Source organism: Schistocerca piceifrons, chromosome 3, assembly GCF_021461385.2.
Source record: "Schistocerca piceifrons isolate TAMUIC-IGC-003096 chromosome 3, iqSchPice1.1, whole genome shotgun sequence".
NCBI classification, from domain to species: domain Eukaryota; kingdom Metazoa; phylum Arthropoda; class Insecta; order Orthoptera; family Acrididae; genus Schistocerca; species Schistocerca piceifrons.
Genome location: NC_060140.1, coordinates 875,022,500 through 875,046,594, shown reverse-complemented (window position 1 = coordinate 875,046,594; position 24,095 = coordinate 875,022,500). Strand labels below are relative to the sequence as shown.

General features: G+C 45.0%; 1 protein-coding gene across 1 annotated transcript in view; it reads right to left on the bottom strand.

Annotated features, from left to right (window-relative positions):
• The window catches only part of LOC124789140 (dorsal-ventral patterning protein Sog), a 477,626-nt gene extending 455,165 nt beyond the window's left edge, over window positions 1-22,461 (bottom strand). The window contains exon 1 of the mRNA XM_047256433.1: window positions 22,241-22,461. Within this exon, the coding sequence (XP_047112389.1) occupies window positions 22,241-22,367 (127 nt within the window). The 5' untranslated portion in view covers window positions 22,368-22,461. The remainder of the gene's footprint in view (window positions 1-22,240) is intronic.
• Between the last annotated feature and the right edge of the window lie 1,634 nt (window positions 22,462-24,095).

The following is a 24,095-nucleotide window of genomic DNA, read 5'->3' as shown; positions in this document are numbered from 1 at the left end:
TATTTCTTTCATTAAAGCACTGTGAGCAAGGCGACGACTTTGGTTTTTCACAGCATCCTGGAGACAGTGGATGGCGATGACTCCTGTCACTCCGCAGCAGTGTCCTGTAGATCATTACGTAAACACTCATGCTGCAATGTGATCCAGAGCTGTTGACACCTAAGGCTAATGCAGAGTCAACAGTGTCGGCAGGTGCAACGGATCGAGTTCCACGACATCAGTCGCATCTTCTTGTTGTCCACGTTCGTATTTCGATACTGATGTGTCTCTGTCTACATTTAAGGAGAATCATCCACGATGAATCACGAGTGTGTGAATTGCAGCGCCTACGATACTGTCGGTGTCTCTGATACTTACTAACGCTGGTGATATTAACAGCATTTCACTCACCTGGGTAGTGTAGAGAACACTGTTACAAACTTCTCTCCACACAAACCGTTCATAACTTGTTAATCAAAATGCTGAAGGATTCCTCATCATACAACACACGTCATTTTCCATGTCTTGGTTGTTGACTAAACGTATTGTGCCCATTAAAATCACTTACGATCTGATCTTCAGGAGTTGGTACTGGTAAATTACAAACTGTAAGAGACTGGTGAAGAATACCTCGGAAACAGATCAAGTGAATCTCTAATACCATACCTTGACATTAAAAACCTAGCAGAATATCACACCCACGCAACTACGTGACATAAATGTGTTCCTAAGTCATGGTGTAATTTTTTTTTTTTATATAGTCAAGGTATCTGGTTAGAGACTCATCTGATATGTTTCTGAGGTATTCATCCCCATTCTGTTACAGTGCAGCCGGCCGCGGTGGCCGAGTGGTTCTAGGCGCTTCAGTCCGGAACCGTGCGACTGCTACGGTCGCAGTTTAGAATCCTGCCTCGGGCATGGATGTGTGTGATGTCCTTAGGTTAGTTAGGTTTAGGTAGTTCTAAGTCTAGGGGACTGATTACCTCCGATGGTAAGTCCCATAGTGCTCAGAGCCTTTTTTTTTCTTACAGTGCATAATTTACCAATACCAACTCCTGCAGCTCAGTTTGCAAGTGATTTTAACGGGCAAAATATATTAACTCAACAAGCAAGCCATGGAAAATTGCGTGTGGTTCTATGAATCGACACAATTTTTTTTTCGTTCACACAGTATAATTTCATCGGCTCATACATATCAAAACAGAATATTCGCTACATCTCCACCATAACCTGCAAGTCACCTAACGGCGTGTAGAGGAGAATATTTCTGGTACACTTAATTGTGGGAAAAATGATTGTTAGTGTAAGTCTCTGCGTTGGTTCTAATTTCTCGAATTTTCTCGTCGTGGTCATATCGCGAGGGGAGGAAGTAAAATGTTGTCTGGCGCTTCCCGGAAAGCGCGCTCTTGAAATTTAAATTGTAAACCTCTCCGTGATGCACAACGTCTCTCTTATAACATTTGCCACTGGAATTTGTTGAATATCTCTCTAACGCTCTCGCGGCAAATAAACGATCCCATGACGAAATGCACCGCTCTTCGTTGTATATTCTCTATCACTTTTAAGAGCCTATTCTGGTAAGGATCCCAGATTGATGAACAACCGCCTTAGTGGATTCGTTGCATTTCCTTAAGATCCTTTCTGTGCATTATTCTGGCACATGATTTTCCTTCTATTTGTTTTATGTGAGCGTTTTACTTTAAGTCGCCCTGGATAGTTGCTCTCAGATGTTTTGCGTTGGATACTCTTACTAGCAATTTTGCTGCGGGACTATCGCGTAAGCGAAAGAAAGAACTCTTTCCAGCAATTTCTCATCAGACCATAATTACTGTCACAGTTAGAAGGCGTATTTGCAATCTTTTTACTCTCTGTTTCTGAGACAGAAGCAAGTACTGTCTGTCGGTATTTCATGAAACTTCAGTCACAATGGCAAATGTTGTTAAGAACAAAGCAAGCTACTTTTTTCCGTCAATTTCAATTGAAAAAAACGCGGAATTTGTTGTCGTTCATCGTAGAATATTACATGAAGTTCCGATTGGTGGCGGCGCTATATGTTTCCTTCAAAATGGCGTCTGTAGCAGAGGTACGTTCCAAGCAGAGTGCTGTCCGAGCTATTTTGGCGGAAAACCAGAGCGTCGCAGATATTCACAGGCGCTTGCGCTATGTCTACGGAGCCCTGGCAGCGAACAAAAGCACGGTGAGTCTTTGGGCTAGGCGTCTGTCGTCATCGCAACAGTGTCACGCAAACCTCTCCGATGTCCTGAATGGCCGGCCGCACACAGCTGTGACTCCTGTAACATCGATGCGTGCGGACACTCTCATTCGAGGTGATCAGCAAATCTCAATCAAACATCTCGCTGCACAACTGGACGTGTCTGTTGCTACTACTGGCACCTTCGTCCACCAGTTCATTCGTCGACGCCTAACAGAAGACCATAAAGAGCAGCGAAGAACCATCTGTGCGGAATTGCTTGCGCGTTACGAAGCTGAGTGTGACAATTTTTTGTCGAGCACCGTCACAGGCGATGAAACATTGGCTCATCACTTCCAACTAGAAACAAACTGACAATCCATGGATAAGCGCCACACCACGTCTTCTCTGAAGAAAAAGTTCAAAGCAGCACCCTCAGCCGAAAAAGTAATGGCGACGATCTTCTGGTATTCTGAAGGGGTTATTCTGCTTGATTTCCTCCCTCATGGAGCAACGAATCAACTCTCTAATGTACTGTGCTACCCTGAGGAAGTTGAAGAAAGAACATCTTCGTATTCGACGCCAGAAAATGACAAACGCACCTCTCCCTTTCCACGACAACGCAAGGCCTCAAAAGTATGAGCACCCGACAGGAGCTCAGAAAACTTCATTGGACTGTTCATCCTTACCGACGCTACAGCCCGGATCTCGCACCTTCCAACTTCCATCTCTTTGTCCCAATGAAGGATGCACTCAGCGGGAAGTAGTAAGCGGACGATGCAGAGGTTACTGATGCAGCAAAACGTCGGCTCCGACATCTACCAGTAGAGCGGTACTAAGAGTATTAGCCTGCCCGGTTAGCCGATCGGTCTAACTCACAGCTTTCCGGAGTGGGAAGGAACGGCTGGTCCCCGGCACCAATCCGCCTGGCGGACTTGTGTCGTGGTCCGGTGAGCTGGCCAGTCTGTGAATGGTTTTTAGGCGGTTTTCCATCTGTCTCGGCGAATGCGGGCTGGTTTCCCTTATTCCGCCTTAGCTACACTATGTCGGCGATTGCTGCGCAAACAAGTTCTCCACGTACACGTACACCACCACTACTACACCACGCAAGCGTAGGGGTTACACTCGTATGGTGCGAGACGTTCCCTGGGAGTGTCCACCGGGGGCCGAACCGCACAATAACCGTGGGTTCGGTGTGGGGCGGCGGAGGGGTGAATGAAGACTGGGTGTTGTGTGATGTCCTTAGGTTAGTTAGGTTTTTAAGTAGCTCTAAGTTCTAGGGGACTGATGACCTCAGAAGTTAAGTACCATAGTGCTAAGAGCAATTTGAACCATTTTGTCAATAAATTTATATCCTGTGCCTTGTACAGACTTTTGATGCAATAGTCAGCAAAGGTCGTCTCTAACAACTGTACACAAAAGATAAAATGCACTAATATTATAAAAGTTCGAAGATATACATGCGGCATACACGTGAGTCTGCTACTGTTGCTATGAGCACTTTTCAACAGAAGATAATCACTTACTTATAGAATTTCGCATCCACTGTTCTGCCTGGGAGCGAGATTTCTCCAAACAGGTCACAAACACATGTTGTTAATGGACAATTATCCGACTACAAGGCGAATGAATGAGGCTGCAATTTACAGGTGGTTCCACGAAGTTTCTTTCACTTATTGCGTTTAACGCTGGCAGTGATTTGTGTACTTGGAAAATATTCCACGTAGCGATAGGGTTTGGAGGTGTAGGTATATTTACAACTGGCTAGGTCGGTTCAAAGGTTGGAGGAGGACACACACCTCCAACAGGGGCCATGCTTAGTAGTACGGTTCGGCGTTGAAATCGGCCTTCCGACTGAGGATAGCTTTACCGTTAAAGACGAATCAGTTTTTAATGCATTGACAGATGCTTCATTATCTGCAATTACCCTTTGTATCATTTTATTGCTCCTTTCAGGATTCTTCTGATTTCTGCGTTTTGTACAATCGGAATGATTTGCGTATCAAAGACGAGAAACTTGCCGTGTACTTGCTCCGTGGTATATCTCCTTAGGCTCTGCCAGAAGTAGCATCCAGCGGGTCTCCAAATAGCGTGGCTTGGCCCCTGTGTCCGCCCTAATTAGATCCGGACGAGTTGCTCTACTCCCATACTAATGTCCGGATTAGTGCGGGCGGCCGGGCTTACCTCTGCGCGGAGGAAGAAGCGTACAAGCGCCGGCGAGGCGTGCTTCTTACGTGGACCACTCGAGAAGGATCGATACGTAGTGAGAGTCAGGAGGGAAGGTGCATGCTTCCACGGCAGCTAGTATTAGTGATTCTGAACAAAAAATGTCTAATCAACATAGGTCCTGTTCGTAACAGTTTCCGAGGAAACTAATGAGAACAATGGAGAACGTGACAAATGCAGGTGAAAGTAAATGCTTGTGTTTCAGTCTTATGCATAACTGAGTACATTTCCTCACAAATGATGTAGACAGCTGCTGTGCTCCCAATATGAGCTCATTTGTACAGTTCTTTACTGAAGCACACGCACGCGTAAAACACGAGAGAGAAGTTCCATGTAGTAAGGAATTTCTTGGCTGTTGTTTCCGTCGAAATGCCCTTAAGTGGAGCAGCATCAGCTCAACTGGTGTACAAGTCAGTTGCCATGGAGACATATCGGAAACAGCTGAAAGCAGCGGGCCCACTAAGTCAATGTGCACGTGGGACAAAAAGTGTGTTTTCAGAAAAATGATCTCTGGTAAGTAAAGCCAGTTCTGCATAGCGTAATGTTGCTTTGGTTGTATTCACATTTGAGCGTTGGTGAAGAAGGATATGCGACTGGTGTCCGTGATTTTCAAACAGCTGCATGTTGGATACGGTTAAAAATGGAGATATACTCATTTGAAGATTTTTGTTCAGATTCGGCAGTATTGTCACCTCTCAAACCATATACCTTTCCTCCTGACTCATCCTGTATATGATAGGCTCTCATGGGGAATCAATGTCTATTAAAGACGCTGCAGGTAACCCTCACACTCAAGGAACGTACGCTCATAGTTGTGATTGTGGATGGTCTATATCACCTGATCAACGGTATCCGAAGGTTCCTACCTAACGCCCAATGGACAACTAGATGTCAAGAGAGACGGACCCTCCCGTATAAAAGGAGGTGGAGAGTACTGTGTTGTCAGTACAGGTGCACCAACAGATCAGCGGGAGAGCTCAGTGTATTCGAACGTGGACTAATCATTGGATGTCACCTCAGTAACGAAACCGTCAAGGATATTTCAAGCCTTTTAAAGCTGACCAAGTCGACTGTTGGTGATGTGACTGGGAAATCGAAACACGATGGAACAAGAACACCACGAAGACCTCGCGCAATGACGGACAGGGACCTTCGAGCACTGCGCAGGGTGGTTGTAAAAAAATCACACGAAATCAGCGGAGAGATTCACTAGTGATTTCGAAACTGCTACCACCAGTCCAAGTAGTACAATGTCTATGCGTAGAAGGTCGAGGAGCTCCTTGTGAGCCTCACAGTTCTATAGTCAGGGTTAAGAGATGTCCGAAGGGATGTAAAGAGCGACGCCATTGGAGAATGGATTACTGCAGACGACCGATATGGAGTGATGAATCACGCTATATCCTGTGGCAATACGATTCGGGTTTGGTGAATATCTGGAGCACCAACATTGAAGTACGGAGGAGGCGGTGTTACGGTGTGGGGGTGATGGTCGTGGATAAAATGTGGTCCTCTTATTGCGCTTAAGAAAACGCTAAATGAGGAAGGATATGGATAAACTTTACAGCATTGTATACTGCTTATATTAGGGGAGCAGTTTGGGGACGATGTCGAAACAGCATGATGATACACCCTGCCACGAAGCAACATTTGTGTGAAAAGGAATCTTCGCATTCCTCAGCACTGGATGCAGAAAATCCTAGGAAGAAAATGCGGGACAAAGCAGCTATCGTCGTTCTGTTGAACGAACCACCTCACAGTTTCAAAATGATTAACTAAAATCGAAATCGGTATGATAGCTTTATACGTAAAGTATGGCCCAATTTGAGCGATTTAAAGTTCGCAAGGTATTCTTTTTATTTCAGTGAAGAAAGGCGTGTAGGCAAAGGTGGACGAACAAAAATGAGAGCATAAGGAGAACAATGTGAGAAGCATTTAATGAATTCATATGTAAAATTTCTGAGACTGATTGGACGACAAATATTGACAACTTCTGGTCATACATAAATTCCATAAGAATGTCAAACTAATGGATCCAGCGCTTGAGTGGCATCTAAACGGAAAACGACAAACCGAAGGTTGATATATTGAATTCGGTAATCCTTGTTTCACTGAAGAAGATCGTATTACGGTTTTTCTCTTCAATCAGTGTACGAACTCCGTGACGGCAGATATTGAGATAGATGATAGTGGAAGTGAAAATCTAGTGAAGTCAGTTAAAGTAGGAAAGAAGCGTTATCTAATGACATATCTGAACGATTCCAAACAGATACCAAAGAACGTGCTCCTCTTTTAGGTAGCAGTTCATGTAGATAGGTAGAACGACAAAGGTTTTCCAAGTGATCAGAATAAATCACAATTTTCCTTAAGGAAAAAGGTTGACGAAGGATACACATATTTAAAGGACAATGCCGATGAGGTCTTCAGCTAAAGAATCACGGTACGCGTTTTACGACTGGGTATTGTTACTTCCTTGGAGAAAAAAATTTGTTCTGTAGCAATGAGCTCCGTAAAGAAAGATCTTGGACAACTTGATTAGCTCCGTTCGCCCATGAGATCCGAGCGCAGCAGAAAACGGCGCCCAGGTGTTCCACGACTTCCTGAGGCATTCAGTACGGTTCCGCACTGCCGCTCAGGGAACAAATAACGACCTCGCCGAGTATCGCACCGGAATTTTAACTGAACTCAGGACTTCCTGCAGATACAACTCGCCTGTCGACCTTAATGGGACTAAATCATATGTTGTAAAGTTAATTTCGATAGTAGGGCAACTTAGTACTCTACAGCAATTACTGTTCGCTGCTAACAATGAGTTGGTGGATAACCTCGGAAGCCCCATAGAGCCGTCCATGAATGATTATGTATTTAGGGAAGATAAAATTTCAGTAACTGCTAAGGCGTACATGGCACCATATGTCTTTACTGGCTTATAGACATAAGGAAACTCTTAATGGATATGCCATGTGGCTATGGCCTCCCGTCGGGTAGACCGTTCGCCTGGTGCAAGTCTTTCGAGTTGACGCCACTTCGGCGGCTTGCGTGTCGATGGGGGTGAAATGATGAAGGGAATCGAACCCGGGCCGTTAGGTATGACATTCCGTCGCGCTGACAGCTCAGCTACCAGGGGCGGACAGGAAACTCATATGTACTGCTGCGAGTTTGTTGGATTGTAACTCACTCAACTGCACTGAAGATGGCTATTTATAGCTGAAATCTGGGCATGCAAGAATAATAAAAAAGCAGTGGTATTGCGACTGATCGCTGCGTTCCTATCCTTCCTCACTCGTTCAATTGATTCTTAAGTATTTCTCGATATCTGTCGCTCTTACTATACATTATTAATGGAGGTCCAAATAACATCGGCGTGGTGGGTCGCGGAGATGTTCTGGAAACTCCAGTGGCAGACATGCAAGATATGTTTTGTACATCGTGGGGAGAATTACTCTTAAAATTCCCAGAGCGGACGATGCAAGGAGAGATAGGCAGCACGTTACTTCCTGCCACAAATACCACGCGAAAGGACCACAGTGGGAACATCAGAGTAATTAGAGCTCATACAGGGGCTTAGTGACTGTATTTATTGCCACGTGCCTTTTGCGAATGGTACAGGAGAAAGGGGGACGAGAATGATAGTTGTACCAGAAGTAACACCCACTCACACTTTACGGTGACTTGTACAGAAGTACACGTCCTTTTAAAAAGTATCCGGTCACTATTAGTGCACATTAATATGGAACGTGTCCGCTTTTATGACTGCTTGAATTCTGCTGGAGACATTTTCAATGAGGTATCTTAATGTCTGAGGAGGAATGGCAGCCCATTCTTCCTGAAGAGCCGAAACCAGGGAACGTAGTGATATTGGACACTGAGGTCTTGAGCGAAACCTGCGTTCTAACTCATGTCAAAGCTATTTCATTGGGTTCAGGTCGGGACTCTGGACCGGCCAGTCCATTTCAGGAATGTTACTTTCCACAGTTTCCTCACAGATGCCGTTGTATGACAATGTGCATTTTCATGCTGATACAAGCAAACACCGTGTCTGAACTGTTCCTCCGCTGTATGCATTACTCAGTGTTGTAATATAGGAGGACCAGAATGCAACCACTGACAAAACCCCCCACACCATAACACCATCTCCTCCGTAATTCAGTGTTGGCATCGCATATCATGGCAGGTAAAGTCCTAGAGGCACACGCCAACCCGACCCGTTCCATCGGACTGCCGCGGGCTATAGTGCGATTCGTCACTCCAAATCCCTTGTTTCCAGTCATTCAGTGTCCAGTGGCGCCTCTTCACCCAACCTCAAGCATCTCTTACCATTTGCTGCAGTAAGTGTGGCTTTTGAGGAGCTGCTCCACCATTGTACCCATTCTTTTTAACTCCCCACGCACAGTCTTTCTGCTGGCTGGACTACTAGAAGCACGAGTGGTTGCCTCCGCTGATTGTTGCATGTGATCTTTTTCTACAGTCACCCTCCACAAAGTTCGACAGTCTTTGTCAGTCAGCTGATGAGCTCTCCCCAGTCTCAGTTTAGCTGTCGTTCTTTTTCCGGCCGCGGTGGCCGAGCGGTTCTAGGCGCTTCAGTCCGGAGCCGCACGACTGCTACGGTCGCAGATTCGAATCCTGCCTCGGGCATGGATGTGTGTGATGTCCTTAGGTTAGTTAGGTTTAAGTAGTTCTAAGTTCTAGGGGACTGATGACCTCAGATGTTAAGTCCCAAGTGCTCAGAGCCATTTTTTGGGATTCGATCCCGACCCTGTTGGTTTCCGGTCCAGTTTCTTTCATTTTGTTCCTTATTGTTCTCGTCGTTTAGTCTGGGTGGACGTCACAGGACACCTCTTCAAGTATATCGTGGGATACTTCAAATGGTTCAAATGGCTCTGATCGCTATGGGACTCAACTGCTGTGGTCATCAGTCTCGTGGGATACTTCACTCAGTTTTATTATTATTATTATTATTATTATTATTATTATTATTATTATTATTATTATTATTATTGAGGACAGTCAGCCCTCTGACCGAACACGCTGAGCTATCGCGCAGCCACCGCTAGAGTACTCAGGTGCCCAGTCCACGTTCAAAGACGTTGAGCAGACCCATACTGCTGGTACTGCTTCTTTACTAACAACACAATTCTTTCCCCGTCCTTTTATACTGGCGGCTGGGCCTCTCATAACACCTAGTGGTGCACAGTGACGTCCGGGCAATTTTGGTCAGATGTTGTAGATTTAGAATACTACACAAAACGGAATTGCCGCCTGGAAATTTGAGCCAAGAATGCAAGCAGAAGACGGCTAACAACACTGAATTAGTGCCACTCGGAGTGAAAACAAACTCCCCGAACGGCGTTATGACGGAGAGAAGAGAGCGCTCGAGTTTTTCACCCGCACACAGAGCACAGTGGTTGGTTTATTCGGAGGCGGCGGCATGACGTAATGACAGGGCTCCCCGGCAGACTGCGGCGCTGACGTCAGCGGCGAGTGTTGTGGCGTCTGCTGCCGGAGACGCGACGCCCGCCGCCCGCCGCTCCGAAATAACCGACGCCCGGCGTCGCCGCAGCAGCCGACGCCGGCTGCGTCGCAGGCCGCAGCTGCAGCCTGCAGCCCACATCCTCGTTCTCGCTGCACACACGTCGGCGGTGCTAGGCTCTCTGGACACGCGTGTGGAACACCGACACGACCAGGCATCTTGCACCGAACGAATTACTGCTCGATTAATATTGTCGTACAGTCATTAAACACCTGGCTCTTCTCAGATCGACCCGTGTCTGCTGAAAAACAATGTGGGTTTATGGGTAAGCCGTTATGCAAACACTCTGTCCCTTCTGCCCAACTCGTTTCGCCGATAGCTCGCCACCATCAGTGGGTTTTCTTCTGTTCTTTTACTTTTCATATTTATTACATGTCATTACTTCACTTTTTTCCAAGTACCATATCATGCGTTGTCCACGATTTACGATGTGAACATTACTTTCCTGACAATAAAATTATATGTTTTTCCGCCTTGGTAACTGCACGGTCAGCGCGGCGGATTGATGATCGAAGGGGCCAGGGTTCGATTCCCGGCCGGGTCGAAGATTTTCTCCGCTCAGGGACAGCTTGTTACGTTCTCGTTACGTTCCTGTCGTTATACTTGACATTCCACCACTGAGATGGATGAATGGGCACGTTCCAGAAAAAATAAAAACATTTTCTATCCGTTAAGTACACTTTAGGTTGTGCCTACTTAATATTAACAGATATCATTGCTATGTTTGGGGGCTAATAAACATAGTTTCTCAATTGTTTTGAGTTTTATGTTGGAATAAATTACCCTCCACTAGATCTTTATCACTAGGGCTCTACTTAGGGAAATAAGAAGAATGATCAAACACTTCCCATTTGAAACTTGTCTAGATTTCTCGAATTTTTTTTGACAGCATGTTGGCGTGCGCAGTCGTAAAGCGAAACAACGCCGGAATTAAGAAATATCACGTCGTTTGATTTGAATGTCAATTAAGACTTCGCTACACTTCGTTAAACTGTTTATTGTACCTCGATCCATCGAATGAACTAGCAGTGCTGCTTCCTTGACTCAAATGACAGTGGCCGTAATCTCCTTCTGGAAAAACCTTGTAGTGTTTTGCAGGATACTCTGGTGAACTGAACCGTTCTATGGGCTCCTGTTGTATATCTACATTTACACTCGAAAACTATAAGCGAAACCACGAACTTCGTCTGCTGCCGTAGACGGAGTGTAGGTGCCCACCTCAGTTTTTCAGAAGAAAAAGTTAAGTGTATCGATTTCTAACGACAGTGTGTCAGAGGGTGTGTGGTAGAATTTAAGGCAGCACTGTTTCAGCTTGCCAAGTAACTACTGGAAGTCGACGTATGTTAGCTATGAAAAATACAGATTCCAAAAACGGATGTATTTTTCGAGTCTAGTGGTCTAAGAAATTTGCTGCTTCTTAGACTTTCCTCTGATACGGCGAAGAACAGGTACAGAGTCTACCATCTGACTTGCTCCAACGTGCGTCTCATAAAGAGCTTGAAGAATTCACTGTTCTCTTGGACGTAACGGTGGGAGTAAATATAGTCCCGTTAGTAAAAGATTTTAATGCGGTACAATTTAGACAGCCGCTCCTAAAGGTCTGCGTACAAATCCATCCATTGGCCCGCCGGACGATCCGATAGTAATACAGAGTATTTCGAAACCGAAATGAGACCTGGTAGTGAACAAAAGCACAGTGAGTCGTTGGGCGAGGTGCCTGTCATCATCGAAACGAGACCGTGCAAGCCTGTCCGATCACCCCCGTGCCGGCCGGCCGCAAACAGTTGAGACACCTGCAACGTTGGAACGTGCGGACGCACTCATTCGAGGTGATCCACTGACCACAGTCACCTAGAAAGAACCAAATTGATTACCTTAAGAGAAATAAGCGAACCAAAAACGCGTTGCAATTTCTTGCGTAACAATACTATTTCTTCACCTGACGCCATAAATAAGAACGCGACACTGCGGTACTTGCAGGAAGAGCGTCTCGTTGGTGACATTCCTGTTATTCATATCCTCCATTTCCAGATACAGTGCCACATGTCGTTATTAAACAGGTGAAATCGACAGATGTAAAAGTAATTTAAATAATATCCAAATGGAATATTAGGGGGTTGTTACTGTTTACAATGTATAATATTGACGTGAGAGATGACGTTGAAGGCTCCGTGAGACTATTCAGGGACGATGTTGTTCTCCATGGGAAGATTACGACGCCAGAAGACTGTACCGCAATGGAGAAAGACCTGAAGATGGTCGATGATTGCTGCCGGGACTGGCTAATGACAGCGGACGTAAATAAATGTAACGTACTGATCGTAAACAGGGTAAGAGATCCACTACTATTCGATTACAGTATTGGGGACAAATCACTGGAAACAATAACTGCCGTAAAATACGAGGGGTGTTCAATAAGTAACGCAACACTTTTTCTCCTCGGTCAATTTCGGCAGAAAAATGCAGAATTTGTTGTGGGACATCGTGGAATATTCTCGCTTCATCCCCTATAGTTTCTTGGAGTTCCGTAAGGTAGCAGCTTTATACTACGTAGCCTTCAAAATGGCGTCTTTAACGGAGGTGCGCACCAAGGAGAGAGCTGTCACTGAGTTTCTTTTGATGGAAAAATAGAGCATCATAGATATTCGTAGGCGCTTGGAGAATGTCTAAAGAGACCTGGCAGCGAACAAAACCACGGCGAGTTCTTGGGCGAAGCGTCTGTCACCATCTGAACAAGATCGTGACAACCTGTCCGATCTCCCGCGTACCAGCTGGCCCCACACAGCTGGGTCTCCTGTCGTTTTGGAACGTGTGGACACACTCATCGAACGGACTTCTCCTCCATGTTACATGATATGTTTACGAAGGAAATTTAATTTTTAGCTTTAATAGATAGCAAAAAGGTTATAAGCGAGTACGTTGTAGTAAAGTTTTACATGCTCGTTTTGTCGCGCGGGATTAGCCGAGCGGTCTCAAGCGCTACAGTCATGGACTGGGCGTCTGGTCCCTGCGGAGGTTAGAGTCCTCCCTCGGGCATGGGTGTGTGTGTTTGTCCTTGGGATAATTTAGGTTAAGTAGTGTGCAAGCTTAGGGACTGATGACCTTAGCAGTTAAGTCCCATAAGATTTCACACACATTTGAACATTTTTGAACATGCTCGTTTTGGTGGCTAAGTAAATAGCGGGGTTTTAAATCCATGACGTCTAAACTTGTGTAAAATGGTCGCTGTATTGTGTGTTTGCTTTCACGTTCACCCAGTTTCACGCAACAACCATGATTGCCTGAGAGTCCTAACTGTAATGGAGGAAATTATACAGGATGATTCAAAATTCCTATTACAGGCTTCTACCGATTGTAGAGCGATCTTACTAGATGAAGTTCTGATACGGAACTCATGTCTGGAGATGTACCGTTTGGATGTAAAATCAATTTGAAGATTGGATCACTTTCAAATCTTCCGCTTCACGGTACGCACGCAAGCTGAGAAGAGAACGTCGTCGTCAGTTCCTGTTGTAATAACACCTTCGTCTAACTACAGAAAAGCCCGCTAGGAATTGATTACTTTGAAACTAGGTGTGTTGGCTGTGATGGTTCGCGGATGCGCTGCACCCTCAACTTTGAAGAGGATGTCTTTCGTCACGCAGAAGAGACAAGAACAGGAAACACTGCCAATGGCATGGGCTCCTACAGCAAACAGGTCAGAGATCATTGCCTCTGATATGAGTGAACCGTGATGTGGTAGATTTAAAAGTGTTCCGATCTTCAAACTGATTTTACATCCAAATAGTACCTTTCCGGACACGTGTTTCTTATCAAATCTTCACCACCTCCACAGCCCCCAGAAGCGTATAACAGGAAGTTTGAATCATCCTGTACTTCTGTAAACGATGAGGGTGTAGTAACTTGAAAGTTAGCTCATGGAGGAATAAATTCTGCCGAACCATAAATCGGGACTGGCTGCAGTTTCGTCCCAAATCTGCGTCCGCTGTGGTATTTTCTAAAAATATTTTCAACATGGCTGCACTTCAGCAATGGTTGCAGAATATCAGGTGAACGAGACAGCCAACAAGTTGTAATAAATTCTGGTTTTCACCTAACCTAACCATAGTTTCTACAGACGTAAACTTGTGGTAAACTCGTCTTCTTCGGAAGGACTGCACATTAGCAAACAGTCAGTAAAGCGATCTAACATCTCCGCATGAAGTGTGTCGGCAATGATCTGTGCATCCATTTGTAAAAGTTAAGGCCCCTAAAATCAATTGATGTGACAAGCCCTTGATTTTAGAGGCCTTAACTTTTACAAATGGATGCACGGATCGTTTCCGACACACTTCATGCAGTGATGTTGGATTGCTTTACTAACGGACTGTTTGTTAATGTGACGTTTGTTTCTAGTCCTCCTCCAGAAGACGGATTTACGTCCGTTGAAACCATGGTTAAGGTTAACTTAAAACTGGTTGGCCGTTTTATTCATCTGCTCCACTGTGGGTCCTTCCGTTGGCGTCTGGTGCCCGGATGGCAGGAAGTGGCTTAGCGAAGGGCAGGTTAAGCGGACAGAAATCCGCATGTCAGGGGGGGGAGAGGTCGGGGTGGACACGAGTCCCGAACAACGGGAGAGGGCGCTTAGTGCTCTGCACGTACTCGGGCATAATGCCGCGCAGTCTCTCGCCGTTCGTTAGTGGCAGCTTCCAGGGTCTCGGGAATTCCGACTGTCTGTCTGTGTCTGCCCCTTTCTTTCTGTCTTCCAGCTGAGCCACGTGTGACAGTCGATTACTGGAATTGGTGCATTTCAAATGGTTCAGATGGCTCTGAGCACTATGGGACGTAACTTCTGAGGTCATCAGTGCCCTAGAGCTTAGAACTACTTAAACCTAACTAACCTAAGGACATCACACACATCCATGCCCGAGGCAGGATTCGAACCTGCGATCGTTGCGGTCGCGCGGTTCCAGACTGTAGCGTCTAGAACCGCTCGGCCACCCCGGCCGGCTTTGGTGCATTTCAAACATAGTATGACCATAAGACTGAGTTCATCAAACGATGTTGAATTCTTAGCCGTTACGTCCCGCACATCCCGTGGCTTAAGTTCTGGGGACGAAGATGTAATTGGCGTGTCACATATTTACACTCTTTGATCACACCAATTGTTTACCGCCGCACACAGTGACAACTGAGACATATACAGGGTAGTCACAAACAATCTGATGAGCCTGTAAGGATATTGCAGGGTAGGTTGTGCTACTAAACAATTGTTAAGAAAAAATCTATACGTTGCACCCTTTCCGAGTTAATTAACATTGAAGTTAGGTAATCCAGCCGCTGCGAGCACAGATTCGAGCGTCCCGCCAGAGGCGGTGTCACCAAACGTTTTCTCCGTTAGCTCTTCTAAAACCGAACAAGACAGTGATATAAAAATTGGACACTGCACGGTAGTAAGGATGGAATCCGAGCCAAAGTCAGAGCAGTCTGGTACCTGTCACTTACGCTGTGAGAACAACTGACCCTAATTGTATCTGGTGGACCGCTTGAACTTCCGCTGCAACGGCCTGATTAACTTCAGTGCTAATTAACTCTGAAGCGGGGCAACATATCGAATTTTTTAATAACAATTATTTTTCGGAAGAGCCTACCATGCAATAACCTTACAAGCCTATCAGACTGTTTCTGAACACCCTGCATAAATCAGCATTCTTGCAATTGTAGAAACAAGTAAGAGTGCTCAAAGCAAAAAAGGCACTAAGCTTTGCAGCCACTGAATACACAGCGGAGGTAGCCCCTTGCCAGTTTCCTAACTCATACACTGCGGAGTCAGAGAAAACTGGTACACCTGCCTAATATCGTGTAGGGCCCCCGCGAGTATGCAGAAGTTCCGCAACACGACGTGGCATGGACTCGACTAATGTCTGAAGTAGTGATGGAGGGAATTGACATCACGAATCCTGCAGAGCTGTCCGTAAATCCTAGGGGTGGAGATCTCTTCTGAACAGCACGTAGCAAGGCATCCGGGATACGCTCAATAACGTTCATGTCTGGGGAGTTTCGTGGTCAGCGGAAGTGTTTCAACTCAAAAGAGTGTTTCTGGAGCCACTCTGTAGCAATTCTGGGAGCGTGGGGTATCGCATTGTCCTGCTGGAATTGCCCAAGTCCGTCGGAATACACAATGGACATGAATGGATGCTAGTGATCTGACAGGTTGCTTACACTTGTTAGAGTTATCTACATGTATCAAGCGTCCCATATCACTCCAACTGCATACACCCCATACCATTACAGAGCCTTCGCCGGGTTGAACAGTCCCCTGATGACATGCAGGGTCCATGGATTTACGAGGTTGTCTCCATACCGTACACGTCCATCCGCCCTATACAATTTGAAACAAGACTCGTCCGACCAGGCAACATGTTTCTAGTCATCAACAGGCCAATGTCGGAGTTGACGGGCCCAGGAGAGGCTTGAATTCAAGCACAACTGGAACCGAACCAGAAATATGTTCCTTAAACCCAACTTCAAAGGACGTTCCAGTTTGGCCTATATACTTACACTGGCAATCATCACAGGTAATGTTGTAAACACAGGGAGAGGACGATACGGGAGCCCCAAAAGTCGCAGGTGTTTATAACATCACTATGATGATTCCTTAGGATTAATTTTTGATTGATAGCTGCAACTTTATCCTCCGTATCTGTTACCAAGAAATTCTCCCCCTGCATTAATACGTTTAATGAATTCAAATAATTCGTCATGTCGACCATAACAAGAGTTTTCCATCATTCTACTCTCCCTTAACTAAGTTTCTTTCCTTAATGGCATCCTTCAGTTAACCAGCTTTCACTGCTGTTCATCAGAAGACATGTGCATATCCTCTAACGAAATTCCAAAAAGTCTAGATCATAATAGTGCGAGGGCGCATAAAGCACTTCACATGGTCTTCAAACGATACGAAAAGTAAAGCAATTTCCATTCGGAACTGAACGATGTGGCTTTTCCACTTTATCTCCGCTTCTCTTGGTATTACTGACGCAAGACGAAAATCTAAGTTACCGCAAGTAGTATTGGCCGCATACTGTTTGGCCTCTGACAAGGCTACTGCTCTGTCATAGCGACGTCTGGGTGCAGCCTCTATTTCCCCCTCAGCCCTACTCGCCTTTGCGGACAGGGCGCAAAACATTAGCACGCCCGTAGCGCGCGGCCTAAATAAAACCGTGCAGAAGACGCCAGTGCCACAAATTCCAGATTGCTGGTCAAATGTTGGGAATCCTTACCATGCCAAGATAAAAGCTGCCACCGAACAAATTCATGGACGCGATGCTAGTGTAGGTACAGTTCGCACACTGCCTGTAAAATTAGAATACCGGTTACTGAGAAAGTCTGTACGAAAATTCTGTCTCCTTCGAGACATTCGTCTCGTATGTATCAGGAGAGGGATATTTATTTAACAGGTTCCATGGGTCCACGCGAGCCACAGCTACGGGGTCAAGGAACGAGTCAGTACATAGTTAACGGAAAGCTGATTAGAAAGATTATAAAAACAAGAATAAAAATTTTAAAAATGTAAGAGCGACACCATAAGCTGTGGCCGAACCACTTTTCAGCAGAATCGTTTACTGCAGGAGTGATAGTCACGAAAGATATGCAGGAGATCCTCTGTGTAGTTTGGAAGGTAGGGGAACCGTTTTGATTTGCCAGGAAGTTTCAAATCCGCGCGCACACAGATGCAGAGTGAAAATTCGTTCTGAAATAACACTATGCTTTTAAAAGATTTTCTCGTCAGAAACCGTATACATTACGTTTTGTTGCAATTAAGTGTTAATTTGTTCTGTGAAAGTATCTAGTTCATGTTACCGACTACTCCTTTGGTTTCATCACTTATGCTATGCGAATGGAACAATAGAGTATAAAACCGTTGATACTGGCACACACAATCCTTCGCAATTTACTGCACAGCAGCTTGCGTTGTATGTATGCACTTTCAGACCCTACAGATACACGAGTAACACAGTGAAATAGCGACGATTACTCTTTAAGGCCGCCGGTGCTTCTTGTACAGACTGCCTCAGTCTCCTGCTGCGTGTGACCGACAGCCCACAACGAGTCGTTAACCCATATAGAAGTACCTGCTGCTTACATATGGACTACTTTAGAGGAAAATAAATACACAAAACGCAGAAAATTGGCGAGCGTGTCAGTACATGCAGGGGTCGAAATTAGCAACGACACGAATTATAACAACGAAGTCTTTCTCGAAGGATTCGTTGTATTAAACGCTCGCTACTCGCGTTAATTCTCTGTAAGAAACCGAGATTTCTACAATATCCAGCATTGTCTTCTTCTGGAAGGAGTCTGACGGTCAAACAAGCACGGAATCACACATACGTAAATGACGCAATAGCGCATTGACGCCGACGGTGAAAAGTCATGCGCAACGTCTTCGTTTTCACCACAACATAAAATACGGGACATACTCCTACGCAGTCTTTCAATATCGCGTAAATTACGGCTCATGTTAAACGGACTGGGGTTAAGACCATCTTTCGGCTGCTTAAGGAAATTAAAAGATGTTGCTCACTGTAAAGTATAGTCCCAGGTGTTCACAATATTCCATGTGAACGTGGCAGCAGCTACGTGGGGCCGGCCGGAGTGGCCGAGCGGTTCCAGGCGCTACAGTCTGGAACCGCGCGACCGCTACGGTCACAGGTTCGAATCCTGCCTCGGGCATGGATGTGTGTGATGTCCTTAGGTTAGTTAGGTTTAAGTGGTTCTAAGTTCTAGGGAACTGATAACCTCAGCAGTTGAGTCCCATAGTGCTCAGAGCCATTTTTTGAGCTACATGGGACAGCCTATCCTATTAGAACAACTTCCCAGCGCTCAACCGAACGTCAGCCGGCCATTAGGTACACAATTCTAGAAAAATCTATTTCTGAACAGAAGCTTGCGAATAAGTACAAGGCGTTGTTTGAGCAGAACCGGATTTTAACGCAAGCTTCAAACTACTGCTGTTCAATCATGAAAGAAGCTGTGGAAATTAGAATATGCAACGAGAACACTAATAGAAATATGATCTACGCACTCAAAATTGCTTGGAAGTGGACACTTGATGCCGACAGACTGCATAAGTAGATCGCCTCTTATTTTACATCGTGATGGAAACAAGTACGCTGTGGATAGTGTTTCATCGTTGGCGTCATTGTAATCTTTGGTCGCAGTAGGCAACACATCACTTACACCTGAGAGATTTCGTCGCTTCTTCGACAGCGAGTTGCTTTTCCGACAAAAACAATGATGAGTATTATCGTAAGCTCGGATTTTTATTGAGAATTAAAGCGACGTATGGGACGAGAACACTTTACCCAACGAGACGAGCTGTTATTACTACGAGACCACAGACGCAAGGATCCCTTCATAGCTAACCGCAATGTGACAAAGTTAAAGAGATGTCCATGAGCAGCCTCACGTAGGAAGCTTAACATAAATGAGAAGTTATTCCGTTAGCTGAATAAATGACCCACCCTGGCGTTTCAGGATGACCTGCTCTGCGTGGGAGATTACAAGAGAATTCTCGTTCTACCTACACGTCGCCTATCTTACTACGCCCTGCCAACGCAGCGGTACAAAGAACTAACTTGTTTCACCGGTGTACAAACACACAGTACACATTTTTCCCCAAATCACTGACATTTGTATTTCCGCAAGGATGAAATGGCAGAAATGATGTAGTATATGAGACGCACATGGCAGGCAAACCGGGAGTCCGTACAAACAAAAATCAAAGTCATTCTCGACAGATGTCGTTAGTATACAACATCAAAGATGCGGGTCATAAAAAGCAACTCTGCACCCCTGGCTTGCACATTATAAAAGGTCGATCTCTTCTCATTCATTCCATTTCGAGAGGAATCAATATTAGGGATAAGAACACTCTTCACAAAGAAACTTACCAACAATCACAAAATGTGTAGCTGATAATAAACTACAGTTTAGGAGGAGCATAAAGGGTTTATTGATAGTCAACATCTACTTCACTTAGGAATTTCTTAGCACGACCATCGATGTACTTATCGTCAGCTATGATGTGAATGCTACATAATATATGAAAATGGCGCAGCTTCAGTGCAATAATGCAATCTGAGTAAATAAGCCTCCCAAACTATTTTAATCTGTGATTACACAAAATTAAATGCAGTTAATGTGAGAATGAAATATGATTGTATAAAGATATTGACTTCACTACTTTCTGCAGGACTGTCTGACTTAAGATCTTTTATTGATACTATGTACCATGTTTGTGTGACATGTTCCACATTCTCGGAAATCTCTCACTATGGGTCTACGGAACGAAGAGGATATCTAATCTAATCTTACAATCGCTGCAGACGAAAACAACCCAGCTGATTGCAATCATCAGTCAACTGTGAAGTACATGCGTGTTCCTATAGACAACCGCTCCAGTGCCGTAATATAATTGCGTCTTCTGCGTTGTTAAAAGATTAGAGTACAAGGAAAAAATTCAGCAACCGCGAGAGTAAAAATGTTTATTAACAAGGCACACGGCATAACTGTGGAACAAAGTTAATTTTTCACCTTCTTGTGCGTATATACGTATTTCGCATATATCTTGGAATGTTTGTACCTAATAGTATATTCGAAGTTGCACTATCGTATAACTCAAAACACTAAGGTGATCTCTTGTGAACTAATCAAAGTTATCATTTGTTGTCAGCTCTCTAGACACGTTTGTAAGAGAATGCCTCTACTTACGATGTAAATCATCGAACCTTAATTATGTTTACAAGGCAACGACAATAGAAAAACAAGTCTCAGAGAGCACCAGTGATGCCATAGTGAAACAGTGGAAGATTCGACATCTCTATTCCTTGCAGAAGCCTTAACTTTGCCAGAAACTGGGAGTCGCGGAAACGATAGCATCGGTTAAGCGGCGAGCTGTTTACGCGGTTCACGATGTAAACAAACATGACGTCGTTATGTGTTTTATGTTTGCATGTCTTTCAGGATAGCTAAACCATCGCTGCAATGTTCGGAAACACGATTTACAACCGGCGAAACTAATTATTGCCTACATTTGTCTACATTTTACAAATTACAATAAAGTGCGTATTAGAGGGTTCTGTACGCTGAGGTTGCCTTCACACAGTTACACGGTAAGGGACAATTGCTTGCATAGCAACTCCTCAAGCCAAAAAAAAAGTTTTCGGAGTCCAAAAGCGTGTAATACGTATTACTGGTGGAGTAAATTCAAGGACGTCCTGTAGAAACCTCTTCAAAGAACTGGGTATACTAACTACTGCCTCTCAGTATATTTACTCCTTAATGAAATTTGTCCTAAATAATCTCTCTTTTCCAACAAACAGCTCAGTTCATACATACAATACCAGGAACAAAAATGATCTGCACAAGGACTTAAAACCACTTACTTTAGTTCAAAAAGGGGTCCACTACTAAGGAACACTCATCTTCAATAATTTGCAGCAAACATAAAAAATTTAGTTACAAACAAAGATCAGTTTAAAAGGAGCCTGAAAGACTTACTAGTCCTACTCCACTGACGAATTTTTTAATAGAAACAAATGATGTATTCTATATATTCATACTATTAGTATTGTTATTTCGGCTTTTTTTTTTTAATTGACATGTTTCACATCCACGAGGATCTCCTCAGCACGGATCTATGAACGAAAAACTAATCTAATCTAATCTCTACAAAAATCATTGTCTGTCTTATTTCCACTTCTCGATTCCAGTATGTTAGACAATAACAAACTGTGTATTCCATTACGAAATGTGGTTAAAAATTTTCCAACTACTATGTTTTGTCGGCACATTACCTTACAACAAACTTTTGTTGAATGAAATAATCCTCATAAACACTACACAGTTGAGGCGGTATTTTGTTTACCAACACCTCAATATCGTTTCTAGTCAGACCCATTACCGACAGTCATTTCTACATTCTCATTTCTGACTGTTGATAATGCGCTTTTCCCGAAACGAATACTGGTGCAACAATTCGGTGTTTAGGAAGATGACAGCCACGAAAAATTTGTAAGTTGTTCTTGTGAATGGTAACAGCAAAATGACTGCCCAGATTTAGTGGTATTTGTAGTAAGGACTTCTGTCAGTCAAAGAAATCTTTGGTATCTCCTACTGATCAAGCCAGTTATGAATAAATACATTTTGCACTACTGTGCGTTTTTTTCAAACGAACTGCAGCATATGTTAGCGACGAATCGGAGCGTGTAATTGCGCGCACCGCAAGAGCACAGCACTCAGCGCCAAACAGCAGTGTTTGTTTACGTGCGTACCTGAGGCCCTGGTGATGCGGCGGTCATCGCTGGAGATGGGCAGCTGGGCGGCGCCGGCCCTGCGCACGGCGGCCGAGGCGACGCCGCTCAGTAGCAGCAGGGTCAGCGCGAGCGTAGCGGCGTGCATGTTGCGGCGGCAGCCCGCCGGGTCGTGTGTGTGTGTCGCGCCTGCGTGTGTCCGCCTCTGGCTGCGTCTGCTCGGACCGATGCGTCCCGTGTCGCGTCGCGCTGCGCACTGACGGCGGAGCCCACGCCGCCGCGATCGTCGCCTGTCTTCCCCCACCACCTCCACCGCGGGCTGGCGCCACGCTGCGTGGTGGGGCAGGGGAACCCGCGTCAGCGCCTCCGCTTTCGGCGCCGCGTCGCGGTCGTCCTCTGTTCGACGCCCGGAGCTTACATCTCTGTTCGTATTGAAGTATTCCGCCAACTATTGTTGCAGACTAGCGAACAATACGAGCCATCGGTTATTCTTTGGAGAACATCTACGTCTACATGATTACTCTGCAATTCACATTTAAAGTGCTTGGCAGAGGGTTCATCGAACTACAATCATACTATCTCTCTACCATTCCGCTCCCGAACAGCGCGCGGGAAAAACGAACACCTAAACCTTTCTGTTCGAGCTCTAATTTCTCTTATTTTATTTTGATGATCATTCCTACCTATGTAGGTTGGGCTCAACAAAATATTTTCGCATTCGGAGGAGAAAGTTGGTGACTGGAATTTCGTAAATAGATCTCGCCGCGACGAAAAACATCTTTGATTTAATGACTTCCATCCCAACTCGCGTATCATATCTGCCACACTCTCTCCCCTATTAAGTGATAATACAAAACGAGCTGCCCTTTTTTGCACCCTTTCGATGTCCTCCGTCAATCCCACCTGGTAAGGATCCCACACCGCGCAGCAATATTCTAACAGAGGACGAACGAGTGTAGTGTAAGCTGTCTCTTTAGTGGACTTGTTGCATCTTCTAAGTGTCCTGCCAATGAAACGCAGCCTTTGGCTCACCTTCCCCACAATATTATCTGTGTGGTCTTTCCAACTGAAGCTGTTCGTAATTTTAACACCCAGGTACTTAGTTGAATTGACAGCCTTGAGAATTGTACTATTTATCGAGTAATCGAATTCCAACGGATTTGTTTGGAACTCATGTGGATCACCTCACACTTTTCGTTATTTAGCGTCAACTGGCACCTGCCACACCATATAGCAATCTTTTCTAAATCGCTTTGCAATTGATACTGGTCTTCGGATGACCTTACTAGACGGTACATTACAGCATCATCTGTGAACAACCTTAGAGAACTGCTCAGGTCATTTATATAGATCAGCCGGCCGGAGTGGCCGAGCGGTTAAAGGCGCTACAGTCTGGAACCGCACGACCGCTACGGTCGCAGGTTCGAATCCTGCCTCGGGCATGGATGTGTGTGATGTCCTTAGGTTAGTTAGGTTTAAGTAGTTCTGAGTTCTAGGGGACTTATGACCACAGCAGTTGAGTCCCATAGTGCTCAGAGCCATTTGAACCATTTATATAGATCAAGAACAGCAGAGGTCCCAGAACGCTTCCCTGGGGAACACCCGATATCACTTCAATTTTACTCGATGATTTGCCGTCTATTACTACGAACTGCGACCTTTCTGACAGGAAATCACGAATCCAGTCGCACAACTGAGACGATACCCCATAGGCCCGCAGCTTGATTAGAAGTCGCTTGTGAGGAACAGTGTCAAAAGCATTCCGGAAATCTAGAAATACGGAATCAACTTGAGATCCCCTGTCGATAGCGGCCATTACTTCGTGCGAATAAAGAGCTAGCTGCGTTGCACAAGAACGATGTTTTCTGAAACCATG